Raw genomic sequence first — 12,776 nt, forward strand, 5'->3', positions numbered from 1 at the left:
ACATACTATTTAGAGTATGTACTATTTTTTTTATTTATAACAAAGCTTCATCAAACAATGCTCCATATTATTCAGTTTTTTTCTTTTTGAAAAGGTTTTTATAACAAAGTAATATTATTGTCATTTAAAAATATATAATTAAGTAATATAATTTAATAAAAATAGCAAAGTAAATATGTTGTATTTCACATTCGCCAAAACGCATGATCCTCGTTTTGCGATAAAAATAAATAGAATTTGTAAAATTGCAAAATTGTAGCATAACAAATGAATCCAAGTACAAATATATGAAAATAATATTCAACTTAAATTAGGCACCGATTTTTTAATTTGTAACTAGTATCTAATATTAAAGTTTTTTGTAACCGCACGGTACAGTTGCTCTAATTTTCATTTAAAAATGTAACTGGATTTCGTTTACGCATCACTATCGAATATGTCAAATTATTGTGTTTGGATATATGCAGATTTTTGGTTTAGTATTTTGTAAGTGTATTTGTCGACAAAATTTAAATAGATAACTAGTTTATTTTTTATTAGTTGATAAAGTTGATTTTAGCATATTATTATTTAATATTGATGAAATATACTTTTTTATTGTTAGCAATGATGTAGCGTATCAACTGAAATATTTTATAGTTGGCAATTAGAATTAAAATATTATTCGGTCAATTCCATTCGTTTTCTATGTAGTCTGTGTTTTTGCCATTCATTCGCAGTCGACGTCATCCATGGCGGACATATTCTTTCCGACATTTTGACATTTCCCTCCCGGTTAGTCACTTCGTGTTGGAATAATACCTATTTAAAACTTTCACCATGGATGAAGAATACGACGCGATCGTTTTGGGTACCGGCCTGAAAGAATGTATCCTGAGCGGTATGCTGTCGGTATCCGGGAAGAAAGTTCTGCACATTGATCGGAACAAGTATTACGGTGGAGAATCTGCGTCGATTACACCGTTAGAGGAGTTGTTCGCAAAGTTCAACGCTCCGGCACCCGATGAAACTTACGGTCGAGGTCGCGACTGGAACGTCGATTTGATTCCCAAGTTTTTGATGGCCAATGGCTTACTGGTGAAACTGCTCATCCATACGGGCGTCACCCGCTACTTGGAGTTCAAGTCAATAGAGGGCAGCTACGTATACAAAGGTGGTAAGATCTCAAAGGTGCCGGTCGACCAGAAGGAGGCGCTCGCTTCGGACCTTATGGGTATGTTCGAAAAGAGGCGTTTCCGCAACTTCCTCATCTACGTGCAAGACTTCCAGGAGGAGGATGCCAAGACCTGGAAGGATTTCGACCCCAGCACAGCGAACATGCAGTCGCTGTACGACAAGTTCGGCCTCGACAGGAACACGCAGGACTTTACCGGCCACGCTCTTGCCCTATACCTAGATGATGGCTACCTGCAGCAGCCTGCCATCCAAACCATTCGTCGCATCAAACTGTACTCAGACTCGCTAGCCAAGTATGGTAAGTCCCCCTACTTGTACCCCATGTATGGGTTAGGTGAATTGCCCCAGGGCTTTGCTCGGCTGTCTGCTATTTATGGCGGTACCTACATGTTGGACAAGCCCATTGATGAGATAGTGCTGTCTGAAGATGGAAAAGTTGTAGGAGTTCGCTCTGGAAACGAGGTGGCTAAATGCAAGCAGGTGTATTGTGACCCTAGCTATGTGCCTGAACGTGTCCACAAGAAAGGCCAGGTTATCCGATGCATTTGCCTATTAGACCATCCAATTGCTAATACCAAGGATGCATTGTCCACTCAAATCATCATCCCGCAAAAGCAGGTGGGAAGGCATTTTGACATCTATGTGTCTGTTGTGTCATACACGCATCAGGTAGCTGCAAAGGGCTGGTTTATTGCTATGGTCTCCACCACTGTAGAAACCAATGATCCTGAATCTGAGATCAAGCCTGGTCTAGATCTCCTTGGACCCATTAGGCAGAAGTTTATATCTATATCGGACTATTATGAGCCAATTGATTTGGGTAGCCAGAGCCAAATCTTCATTTCTGAGTCATATGATGCCACCACACACTTTGAGACAACCTGTTTAGATGTGCTCAAGATATACAAACGTGGCACTGGGGAAGACTTTGACTTCTCTAAAGTGAAAGTAGAGCTGGGAGAGGAAGATCAGTGAACGCCCATTTCAGATGTACATTGCTTGTTAGTTTTAACTATTTGTTTAAGAACTGTTCAGGCAACAAACTATACATTCATTAGGGATTTTGGGTACCGATTTGTAAGAGCTTAGGTGTATTGTATTGTGCAAATGCTCCAAACAGTTCCAGTAAGTGATTGTATTTTTTTTTATATTACCAAAAATATTTCAAAAGTATAAGATTGTTATTTAAAGGATTTATTTGTCAATTTAATGATTGCTTTTATTATTTGTAAGTATACAATGCTACAAGATGATCTGCACGAGTGAGGTGTTAGGTTAACTGTATCAAATGACATGCATTCCATTTTGGTACATTATTTGATCCTGTAATCATATCATGTTTGTAACTCGTCAAAATTCTGATATGAATGCTCACTATATCTATATGTTCTGTGTAAGATCATAAATAAAGTTACATTATATGATACACTTGTTTTATTTGTGGTTAACACCAATCATATGAAACCATCTGTTTTTACTTATTGAATAACAACTGTTAGATTGGTATAGATATAAATTTATTTAGAAGTCACATCTGTAATTTAATTATGCTTAAATAAATAAATAATTTATGCCACTATAATTTCACACATAGAAGGCCTTTGTTACGTATTTAACACATATTTCAATGAATACAGATGATCATTTCTGCATCCAATAAATATATAATCACCATAAACTGCTGGTGATGAAAATGTTTCATTTGGTAGATGATGCTCAGCCAGTACAGCGCCATTTTCAGAATCAATGACACAAAGTTTTCCATTATTAGAAGCAGCTAATATTAGTTTGTCACTCAAGCCACATGGTGTGGAGTACACTGGAGAAGTCAGTTCAGACTTCCACATCAAACTCGGTTGAAAATTCTTTATGTTGATGCTGTACACCTTGTTGTCATGACAGCCAAATACCATTTGCCATTTCAGTTTCTCTATTTCTTTCACATATATTGAAGAGAAAATATTGCCTCTTGCACCTTGGTATTTCCATATCTGAAACACGTTTAACAATTGTTACATCCAATATTAAGGTTTGACTGAATTAGTGGCGTATTTTAATTGCGACCCGGGTTCGAATCCCAGCTGGGGCAAAATCTATTTGGGTTTTCCTGCTCAGTATGACCTGCTTGGAATTTGTGTCATATCGCGATAGGCTTGCCCCCTATCATTATGAGATGAAACATATTGCGAAACATGGGTGCCCTAGTTGCACCTCTGCTTACCCTTCCAGGATGAAAGGCGTGAAGTGTTAGTTTTAATAGAGTTTAACAGTAAAACGTACTGACACAAGTCCTTACCTTAATGCCTTTCTCAACTGTCCTGCAATGTATTTCACCATTTACCTCAGCGAACACAACGTATTTGTCGCTGTCGTAAAGGACGGGGCTTGCGAACACTGGGCTGCTCAATGTTCCTCGCCAGGCTATGGTGTTAGTTTTTATATGTATGCTAGCACAGACGCCAGACAATGTACCTAGTAATACATATTCATTTTTAGCTAGCACTAAATCCGCTGATATCGCCTGGTCGCCGACTTGTATTGTGTCCTTGATAGCGCCCGTCTAAAAAGTAATTGTTACCTTTTTTATAGTTTTGGGTCACATGTTTCAAGAATCATTTTGAGTGTGCTATTAGAATATGAGTCGTGTATACATAGATAAAGAACTCATTATCAGTACTATAGATATCACACCTACCAGTATATCAATGCATCGTATGTTTCCGTCGTACGCGGCGACATAAACGATTCCGTTTAGGCACGTAGCCTTGCTTTTTATCATAGATGCTATGTTGATTCTCCACAATTCTATGCAGTTTTCGAGAGTGAAGCACACTATAGTTCCGTCGTAGGTGCCGACGACGCCACACGGTGACGTCACGGGTTCCTCATGGTAACAGAGGACTGATGCTTCCACTCGTGATTTTAGCGTTATCATACCTTGCAAGTTGCCGCCTATCGCTTCCACTACGATGATTTTGCCTGAATGACTGCCAACTGTTACATAAAGATTGCTGGGGAGAAAAGATAATAATTAAATATCATTAAGTAGGTCCATTGACTGCCTTGGTGGCGTAGTTGTACTGCATGCGCGGTACGGCAGCGCTCTGAGGCTCTGGGTTCGTATTTGGGTTTTTCTGTTCGGTATCAGTCTCGAGTCTGGAATTAGTGCCCGATATGGCGATAGGCTCGCCCCCCATCACACCATGGTACAAGGGGAAAAGTGGGTGCCCTGGTTGCGTCTCTGCATACCCCTTCTGGGATAAATGCATGATGTGTGTGTGTAAGTAAGTCTACTGTGCGATTTCTTTAACTTGCCTTTATAGTTTATCAGAAATGATTTGGCGTAAATCAGGTAATAAGTAATTTGTACCAATGTCTGCCTGTCGACGCCAATCTTGAGGATCCAGTTTCGGGCGAATCAAATTTTGAAAAACAAAGTATTGTTTGACCTGGGATTTGAATCTAGGACCTACTGGTCTACAGATTAAATACGCTGCAATCTGATGCTGAATCGGGAACTTTACTGTGTTTATAAGGATTAGTAGCCTCCCTAACTTATACGCGGGTTTGGTCAGCAGATCATTGAGAAGTCGTTTTAAATGAGTGTTTGTTTTCTTTGTGCCCTTGCAAGCGCCAGGCCCTGGGCGGTTATTCCGCTCGCCTCTCCTTTGGGCTGCAATTGCTTACGTTAATAATTATTTTCTGAATTACGCGCTAGAACCAAAGATATTATGAACTAGGTACCTTATTTCCGCGAATACTGGCAAGGCAGAAGGTATAAGTAATATTCAATGTAGTTAAAAGTTTTTTTTATTGCTTTGACCAAGCGACCTCTATTCGATATGCTTGTAATCGAAAGCTAGCTGTGAAATAATTGGATGGTAGGTTTTAAAATCTAATTCGTCCGCAATACATCCTCTATTGTAATAGTTCAAAGAGTAGCAGAACGTTGGATCCTATACCTACTTATTTAAATAAAATATATTATTATAATGAGCACAACCATATAAAATAATTACAATTAAATTGCACATTTGAATGTGTGTTTTTAAATGCAAAACTCGAGTAGTGATTTGTGAAGCAAGTTTAAAATCATTGCATTTTTATAGATTTACAAATTCACGCGCTACTGGTATACCCACTTTCGACCTCCCAAGATGTGATAAGGGTTAGACTTTCGCCATATCAGGTACAAATTCCAGGCTCCAGGCTGATACTGAACAGAAAAATTTTATATCACTGCTCGACCCGGGGATTGAACCCAAGACCTAAGCAGTAGTCGTAACGAATTACATCTACGTCACGCACAATGGCCCGACTTTTTTACGGGCTAAGTGCGGAAAAAGGAGCCCATAACCATCTACGTCGCTAAGGCAGTCTTTACAGATTCAGATAAATGATTTAATTTCAATCTTTGTATTCTGATGAAGACAGTGTTAAATTACTTACAATCCACTTTGAAACAATGTTGGTGAGGCATCAACACATTTCCCTGTGTCAAATGTCCACAGCACAATAAATTCAACAGGAATATTGCCACTAACTATACTAGTTTTCTTATTGGATACACAGTCCGTGTATGTGTCTGAGTTAGATCTAGCTCTTTTTATTTTCTTTTTGACTTTTGGCTCCTCAACACATATTTCTTTTTGAACTACTTGCATAATTTCTTCCAAACTGGTCTTTTGGGACATCAAGTAGGGAAGCAGTAGTTTACCAAATTGGGGTGTAGTCAATGATAGTTTGTTACAAATTGATACCGCAAGAAATGAGGTCCCTCCGATTGAATAAAAGTTTTTTTCCTTAATTTGGTCATAAGATAAATTTTTGTTTAGTGATACTTTGAGTTCTTTCATAAATCTCTTTATTAAACTGTCCAAGGACTGGGGTGCTAGCACCACTTGTTCATACATTTTGGTTAACATTTGTTTTGATATTTTGCCATGACGGTTTATAGGCAGGTTGTCCACCCGCACAACTTTATCAGGCCAGTGTTTATCATCAAGCTTACATTTAAGGAAGTCACTGAGTTCTTGGCAACTTAATGTTTCTGAAGAAAAATATACAACAAGAAGCAATGGCTTAGGCAACCACAGACAAGAGCAAGTTTTCACTCTCGGACATTGCATAATAGTGGACTCAATCAACTGTAAATTTATTTTATGGCCAAATCTTTTTACAACATCGTCTTTTCGGCCTCTGTAATAAACAGTGCAGTTTCTTATTTCACCAATGTCACCAGTGTCCACAAACTTTAACGAATTCTCTTCTTCATTGCCCTTTAAATTGTTAAGCAAAAAACATTTTCTTGTTTTGCTAACTGTAAAGCAAAAGAAATGTTACATTCATTCACAAATTAAGGGTTATAAATAAAAACAACACTTGATAATAAGAAAATTTTATTTAAAGCTTACTCACCTAAAATAATTTTACCCATGTTATTATTATCTTTTGTTGGTTCCACAATTAGTTGTGTTTCTGACAGGCAGTTGCCTAGAGGCACTTCCCTGTCCGATAATACCTTGCTTAAATCCAATTCGGCAACACAGGCCCAGCATGACATCTCAGTAACACCATACAAAGTAAATATTCTAGTTTTATTGTTACTATCCTTCAATTCCTTAAGTCTCTTTATGCCATTAAATGGCTCACCACCCAATGCTAATATTCTGAGTGTGGAATGAGCACTTAAAATTTTATTTTTAAGATCAGCATTAGATTGTTGGAAAAATTTTGATGGTGTGGTTTGCCAGAAGGTGACTGAATTTTCCTTACTTTCAGGGAATAATATATCAGCTCTTTCAGGCGCAATAAGTAAGGAGGCTCCATTAGAACATGCAAGCAAGATTTCAATCATAGACGGATCAAATGTGAGTGGGGTTGAAAAATATATGATGTCATGTGGAGTGATGTTGAACATTTTAGTCAAGTCGTCTATGTTAGGTTGAATGCACTGTATTGGTACTTGGATATGTTTGGGTTCTCCGGTGCTTCCTGACGTCATTGCTATGAATGAATGTTGAGGCACATACTTATTATTTTGACTCACAGGGTCAAAATTGTAAAAATTAATGTTTAAATCAAATACAGACACAGTCCTATCGGGCTTCTTGCCAAATAATTCTGAAGTGTCATTGTTTTCTTTCTTTTTGATAGTGACTACAACAGTAAATTTAATGTCATTAGCCAGTGTCTCTATGTCTTGTGATGGGTCCAAAAACATGAATGTTGTACAGCATTTGTGAGCTCTGTAATGAGAAAAGTAACAAAATTATTTATTATTCTAATTAATATGTTATATAATAATGAAATGCTGACCAGTTTATTTTTGCAAGTTTGTCAATTTTAATTATGGTCTAAATATAACAAATTAGTTACCGGAATAGTGTTAGCCTTGTATTGAAAATTTCATTCTCTATCATGGACTGTTGTGTTATTTGGTACTTACGCTGCGATTACGCATGGGATGATGATGTTCCTCTCGGACACAAGTCCTAAGATTCCTTTGTTGCATTTTAATTGCTGTAGGTTTTGAGAAATGTATTCACAAACTCCATAAAGCTCGGAATATGTATAATTCTTATAGGTTCCGTCCTCATAATGCCTAACGGCAATGCTCGACGGATACTTGGCGCAGGTTCGCACAAAAACATCGTAATAACCGCGTTTAAGCTTCATTTGGTTTCAGCTTTATACTAAAATTTAACACATTTGAAATGCAACTTTTTGAACAAAATAAAGTAACAGCATTGTATAGACTAGATATATTTGCAGATTTTATAGTTATGGCTAGCTCTCAATAAGTCACCATTTTTATGATTCTGAAAAAGTGATTTGTTTTTCTTTGAATTGTATCGATTGGGGTTTTAATTTTTATTGTCAAATCACAAATGTCAATTATTTTTTTTTATTTGTCCACAGAACAGGCTATAGTCTTTGGACCATACTGCCTAGTCTTACGTTTGTCAAATGTCAATTCAATAAGATTTTTAGATTGTGGCTGAAAATCGGCTGCGGTAAAATAATGAATCGTCAACTATCATCATTTTTATCTCCTTTAGATAACAGATATGCTTTATAAATCAAGAGTATCTGCTTTCATTATGTCTTCAATGCAATATAGCTAGATTATTCATTTAAATCGTATGTATATTATTACATACACATAAATATAATAGACAAAACAATAACTGTTAGACGGCTGAAAGGACATTTATTCTTTTGCGTATATATATAATTTTTTTTAGAGCTTCACTTAAAAATATATTTTGGCGGGAAATTAAAATATGTGTTTGAGTACATAATATGTATATTATAATAATTCCATGAAATATATTTTTTGGTAAGTTATTGACCATTGTAGATAGACATAGTTCAATTATTGTTTTACATATTTAAATTGCTGTCACGGTAGAGATATTGGGGTAGAGTATTTCTTAATTTATCATATGCAGTGGAAGGATGGCATTAGGTAAGTACCTAATTAACGTAGTGGTTGGTACTTATATGCGGGGCACATTCGTAATGAAGCAATCTTCCCCTGCCTACTTAGATAATTTTCAGCCTCTACATAATTAATACATTATAATTAATCCATAATAATTATTATGATCAATCATCGGTTGATTAAGAATATTTTTTTTTAGGGTCTTAAAACTGAAATAAATTGAAATGGCAATACATTCAAGTTTTGATATGCCTTCCTAAACGGATACTGAAAAATTTATTACCGGGTAGAGACAGTTTTTGTCTTTCAATATCTAGAAGCTTATTTCTCGAGATTTTTAAATACCTATTCTTTTTTAGTGTTCCATTTGCCAAAGGTGAGAATCTTATTATAGTTTTTCTAAATAGGTAGGTAAATTGGTATTGCTACTATTATATTTAACTGTGAAATAGATACAGTACTTATTCGGAGAACTAATTGCAACGGTGCTAAATTCAGCTGAGTGGGTACTTTAATATTACATTGAGTGAAGGAGAACACAAACATTCGTGTTATCTTGCTCCTTTAACGGGCCTTTCAACGGAATGTTGGCAACCTCTATGGCGTAGCAGACGGCGAGCCGCCAGTGAAAAGGGAATCCGCGGATTCAATTCCAGCATTGAGATTAACATTAACGAGCTCCACGAATACTTGTCTCAAGTCAGTGTATTGAATAGAATTACACATATTTTTTAATAACCACAACAGGAATCTCTTTAATTTTTCTTCAAGTGAAGAAAAATTCATATTTTTTTGAAACCATCGGTATTTTATTTGGATTGCTTAATACTTATAACCCGGTGTAGGTACTAGTCACTGTGTCGTGTTTGAATAAAAATATATATCGCAATAGTCAATATATTGCATCATAATAAAGTAGTAATCGAGTAAATAGTTCGTAGAAAGCAGAAATGTGGAATATGTATAAATTGCCCTAAGATTGTGTACAAGACAAACAGTTTTCTATCGGTACAGAATGCTTTATTTTTTAACCTATTTTCATTACCGATATATTACTATGTTTTAATAAAAAAGTTACAAAAAATTCATACACATACATGCTTTTAATATCCATCTCAATGTATTGAAAATTTAAATTACAATAGCAATGATAATTTTTGTTTTAAAAGTTATAGAAAATTAAGTATTATTGTTCTGTTGCTGCATATTCAAAATGCATAGCCCATGTGACTCTGCGTTCAATTCCCAGGAAGAATATATAGGAATGTTCACAATAATCCAGTCTAATTTTAGATTTATGCCTAAAATTTTAACGACAATATGTTTACGGTGTATCACAGCATGAGTTGAAAATAAATTTAAGAACACGTAGCGTTGCATTAGTTGCACTTTTATCAATTCGCTTAGAGATACACCTTAGATGTAAGTTGTTCTTAAATTTATAAATCATAAACAAATAATATACAATTATGTATTTTAAATTCCACGTAATAGATTTAACTAGACAATTGTTTGAAAGTTGTCAACTCAACCAAACGTTACTAGTACAAGTTGAAATTACCGACGAAAACGCAAAAGAAAAGTTGAAAGTTTGATCTAAAGCTTTTATATTATATTCTTTGAAGAGTACAAGTCTATTATGGATTTTAGGCAATAAAATAAAATTTGATATGCATTTGGGGGGTAAGATTATCTGCCGTAGGATAACCAAGCGCAGAGGCTCTGCGGCGGAGCTGACCTAAAACTTGTTCGGCAAACGAACGGGCCCAATCAATTAGGGGCGGTCAGCGATCCGTCGGAAAAGAGGGCAGCGCGCGCGCTCTCTAAGGAAACTCGGAAAATGGTAGCGGGGACAAAGCGGGGCGGGGCGCGACTCGGAGGGTGCGTGCTGGAGAGGCGCGAGCGTGCATCGATCGCGCGGGGCGGCGCTGAGCGCTCAGTCCGCCGGGGCGGCCGGCGAGAGCGCGCGTGTGATGCGCTGCCGCTGAGATGGCCGGCGCTCGGGCGCTCGTGGCCGCCTGCTGCTGCTGGTGGTGGCTGGCCGCCGCAGCCGGTAAGTACTCCCACACATAACTCACTGCCCGCGACCGCCGAGCCCACCGCGCGATCAGCTGATCGAGCCGGTGTCGCGCCGTCCGCCCGCGCTGACACTTCATTTTCACGATTTTCTTCGGAGTTACGTTACGTGCATGTCAAGACTGCGGCCGTAGTGCGTGTGTGCTTTATCCGCGATCACCCCTTGTCGCTTAGGTGCCAGAGTTTAATGACACAGAGGGTAAATGTTTGTTTTAAACGTAGGACTTTAATTAGTTTCCCTCGTGACTTTTTTGCACATGTCAAAAGTTCGAACTTTCGTGTCGGTAAAAAATTGCTTTAGCATATACAGATAGAATGATAAAAACATAATTAGAATATTGATAGAGTGCGGCATGCGGTCACGAGTGTATTGCGGCGAAATGGTCTCGGTAGAGCCGGCGTGAAGCACGCGGGGTTGCCGAGCGGCATTGTCCAGCAGGCCCCAGATCGTCCTTGCCTCGGACTAGTCAAATAAATTCTGATATTACGTAATACGCCGGCGACTAAAATGACACATCTGCGTAAATATTGATCATAATCACGCCACTGTGGCTTGAGGAAGTCGGGATTACAGTGCACGCGTGCATAACACAACACCTGCCGTCCTTCCGCGACCATCTCCTTACACGCACACATACACGGTGCCAAACTCGTATATGAATACACAATACGTTTTGTAAAACGATGTTTGCCTTTTGATATCAAAAATCACGAATGTAAGAGTGCCCTTTAACGTCTCCTTAAAAAGGATATTATTTTTTTCGTATGATCTATTAATATTTTTTTAGAGATTTTGTTCAATATGTAATTAAATTGGTAACATTTATTGTAATGATTGATTTGTAAAATTTGCCGTAGAAGCCATGAGGTCAGTAAATTCAGTTTAAAAGACATCAACGCGTGAATTTATCGTATTTTGAAATTTTGTCTAGCGCGAAGCAATAATTATTATTAATATTGTGTTAGTAGTCAGAATGGTAGTTATGAGTTGATTTCTTTTACTTAGACAAGAATTATTATTTCCAGTAGAGTTTTTGGTAAACTTGTTAATTCAAATAGAATCTATTTTGCAAATGTACGATGTAATATAATATTGTGTACTACGATGAAGGTTGTGATGCTAAAAAATACCGAATGACCAAATAATGGTATAGTGTATGACAATTTTTATGCAATTTTTACAACGAAATAGGTGTATCATGTCAATGAAAATTTGTTGTAAATTTCGTAATTATATTGATTATTACGAATTCATTTATGAATATTAGTCTAAAATATTTCAAAATTAAAAGTTAACATTACTCAGCAATATAACATTTATTGACCAGTAAAACATAACGGTATATAACATAAATTGAATACCTAATTCGATTGGAACACAAATTGAAATTGTTTAAGATATAAAATAGGGATAGTCATAATTCACAAATTGTGCATTGACCCGGTCGACATGACTTAGCATGTTATCGAACTGGAACATCTGGCCTAAACGGTGGAAATACTGTCATTTCCTTTGGACATTTGTCAAACCTGACCTCTCTCACTTTAGAGGAGTAAGCGGGATTCATTAGTACTTTGGAATATGTGGGACTTTTCCTCTAGGTTTCCCTTTAAAGAGTATTTAAGTTATGGTTTACAATTATAATTGAATATATCCGACAGTATATTTTTATAGAAATCGATATTTCATGTCTAATTTAGGAATTATATACAATAGTTTCATGTCTTGTATAGTTAAGAATATAAAAGCACAAACGGAAGGGTTTTTCTTATTATTGGTATAGTATGTATGTATGTCTATAAATTTACGGCAACTTAGTAAAAACCCATTAATTTATTAATATACATTATTAACGGATATTGAATTACCATATTATCACTTATATACATCAAATAGTTAAAGATACAAATACTGGTTAGTCAATTTATAATTACAATGTTTTTCGGTATCAAGAAAACGTAAAATAATATTCTTAAAATGAAACCCTTAAAAGTTTTCAATGCATTATAGCGCAGGTCATTGGCAGTGACCCATTTTCACTGACATGATATGTAGGCTCGATGTTCTGGCACGCGT

General features: G+C 36.7%; 3 protein-coding genes across 3 annotated transcripts in view; 2 read left to right on the forward strand and 1 right to left on the reverse strand.

Moving 5' to 3' along the window:
* Nucleotides 1–712: 712 nt before the first annotated feature.
* LOC115445697 (rab GDP dissociation inhibitor alpha) lies at nucleotides 713–2,600 on the forward strand. The gene has a single exon (XM_030172075.2). The coding sequence runs from the start codon at nucleotides 820–822 to the stop codon at nucleotides 2,149–2,151; it is 1,332 nt and encodes a 443-aa protein (XP_030027935.1). The 5' UTR covers nucleotides 713–819; the 3' UTR covers nucleotides 2,152–2,600.
* On the reverse strand, nucleotides 2,355–8,079 carry LOC115445696 (beta-alanine-activating enzyme). The gene is made up of 6 exons (XM_030172074.2): nucleotides 7,625–8,079; nucleotides 6,595–7,424; nucleotides 5,626–6,496; nucleotides 3,872–4,187; nucleotides 3,473–3,736; nucleotides 2,355–3,167 (listed from the first exon to the last, which is right to left on the reverse strand). The coding sequence occupies exons 1-6, from the start codon at nucleotides 7,852–7,854 to the stop codon at nucleotides 2,781–2,783; spliced, it is 2,898 nt and encodes a 965-aa protein (XP_030027934.2). The 5' UTR covers nucleotides 7,855–8,079; the 3' UTR covers nucleotides 2,355–2,780.
* A 2,463-nt stretch (nucleotides 8,080–10,542) lies between these two features.
* The window catches only part of LOC115445704 (protein kinase C-binding protein NELL2), a 46,298-nt gene continuing 44,064 nt past the window's right edge, over nucleotides 10,543–12,776 (forward strand). Inside the window, 1 exon segment of the mRNA XM_037441458.1 lies at nucleotides 10,543–10,676. Within this exon segment, the coding sequence (XP_037297355.1) occupies nucleotides 10,613–10,676 (64 nt within the window). The 5' untranslated portion in view covers nucleotides 10,543–10,612.

The sequence above is a fragment of the Manduca sexta genome, chromosome 22, assembly GCF_014839805.1.
Source record: "Manduca sexta isolate Smith_Timp_Sample1 chromosome 22, JHU_Msex_v1.0, whole genome shotgun sequence".
NCBI classification, from domain to species: domain Eukaryota; kingdom Metazoa; phylum Arthropoda; class Insecta; order Lepidoptera; family Sphingidae; genus Manduca; species Manduca sexta.

Coding starts and splice junctions, on each gene's coding strand:
- LOC115445697 (XM_030172075.2), top strand. CDS start 820: ATGGATGAAGAATACGACGCGATCGTTTTGGGTACCGGCCTGAAAGAA.
- LOC115445696 (XM_030172074.2), bottom strand. CDS start 7,854: ATGAAGCTTAAACGCGGTTATTACGATGTTTTTGTGCGAACCTGCGCC. Junction 7,425..7,624: donor ATCCCATGCGTAATCGCAGC/GTAAGTACCAAA, acceptor TTCTCATTACAG/AGCTCACAAATGCTGTACAA. Junction 3,168..3,472: donor CAGTTGAGAAAGGCATTAAG/GTAAGGACTTGT, acceptor AACGTGTTTCAG/ATATGGAAATACCAAGGTGC.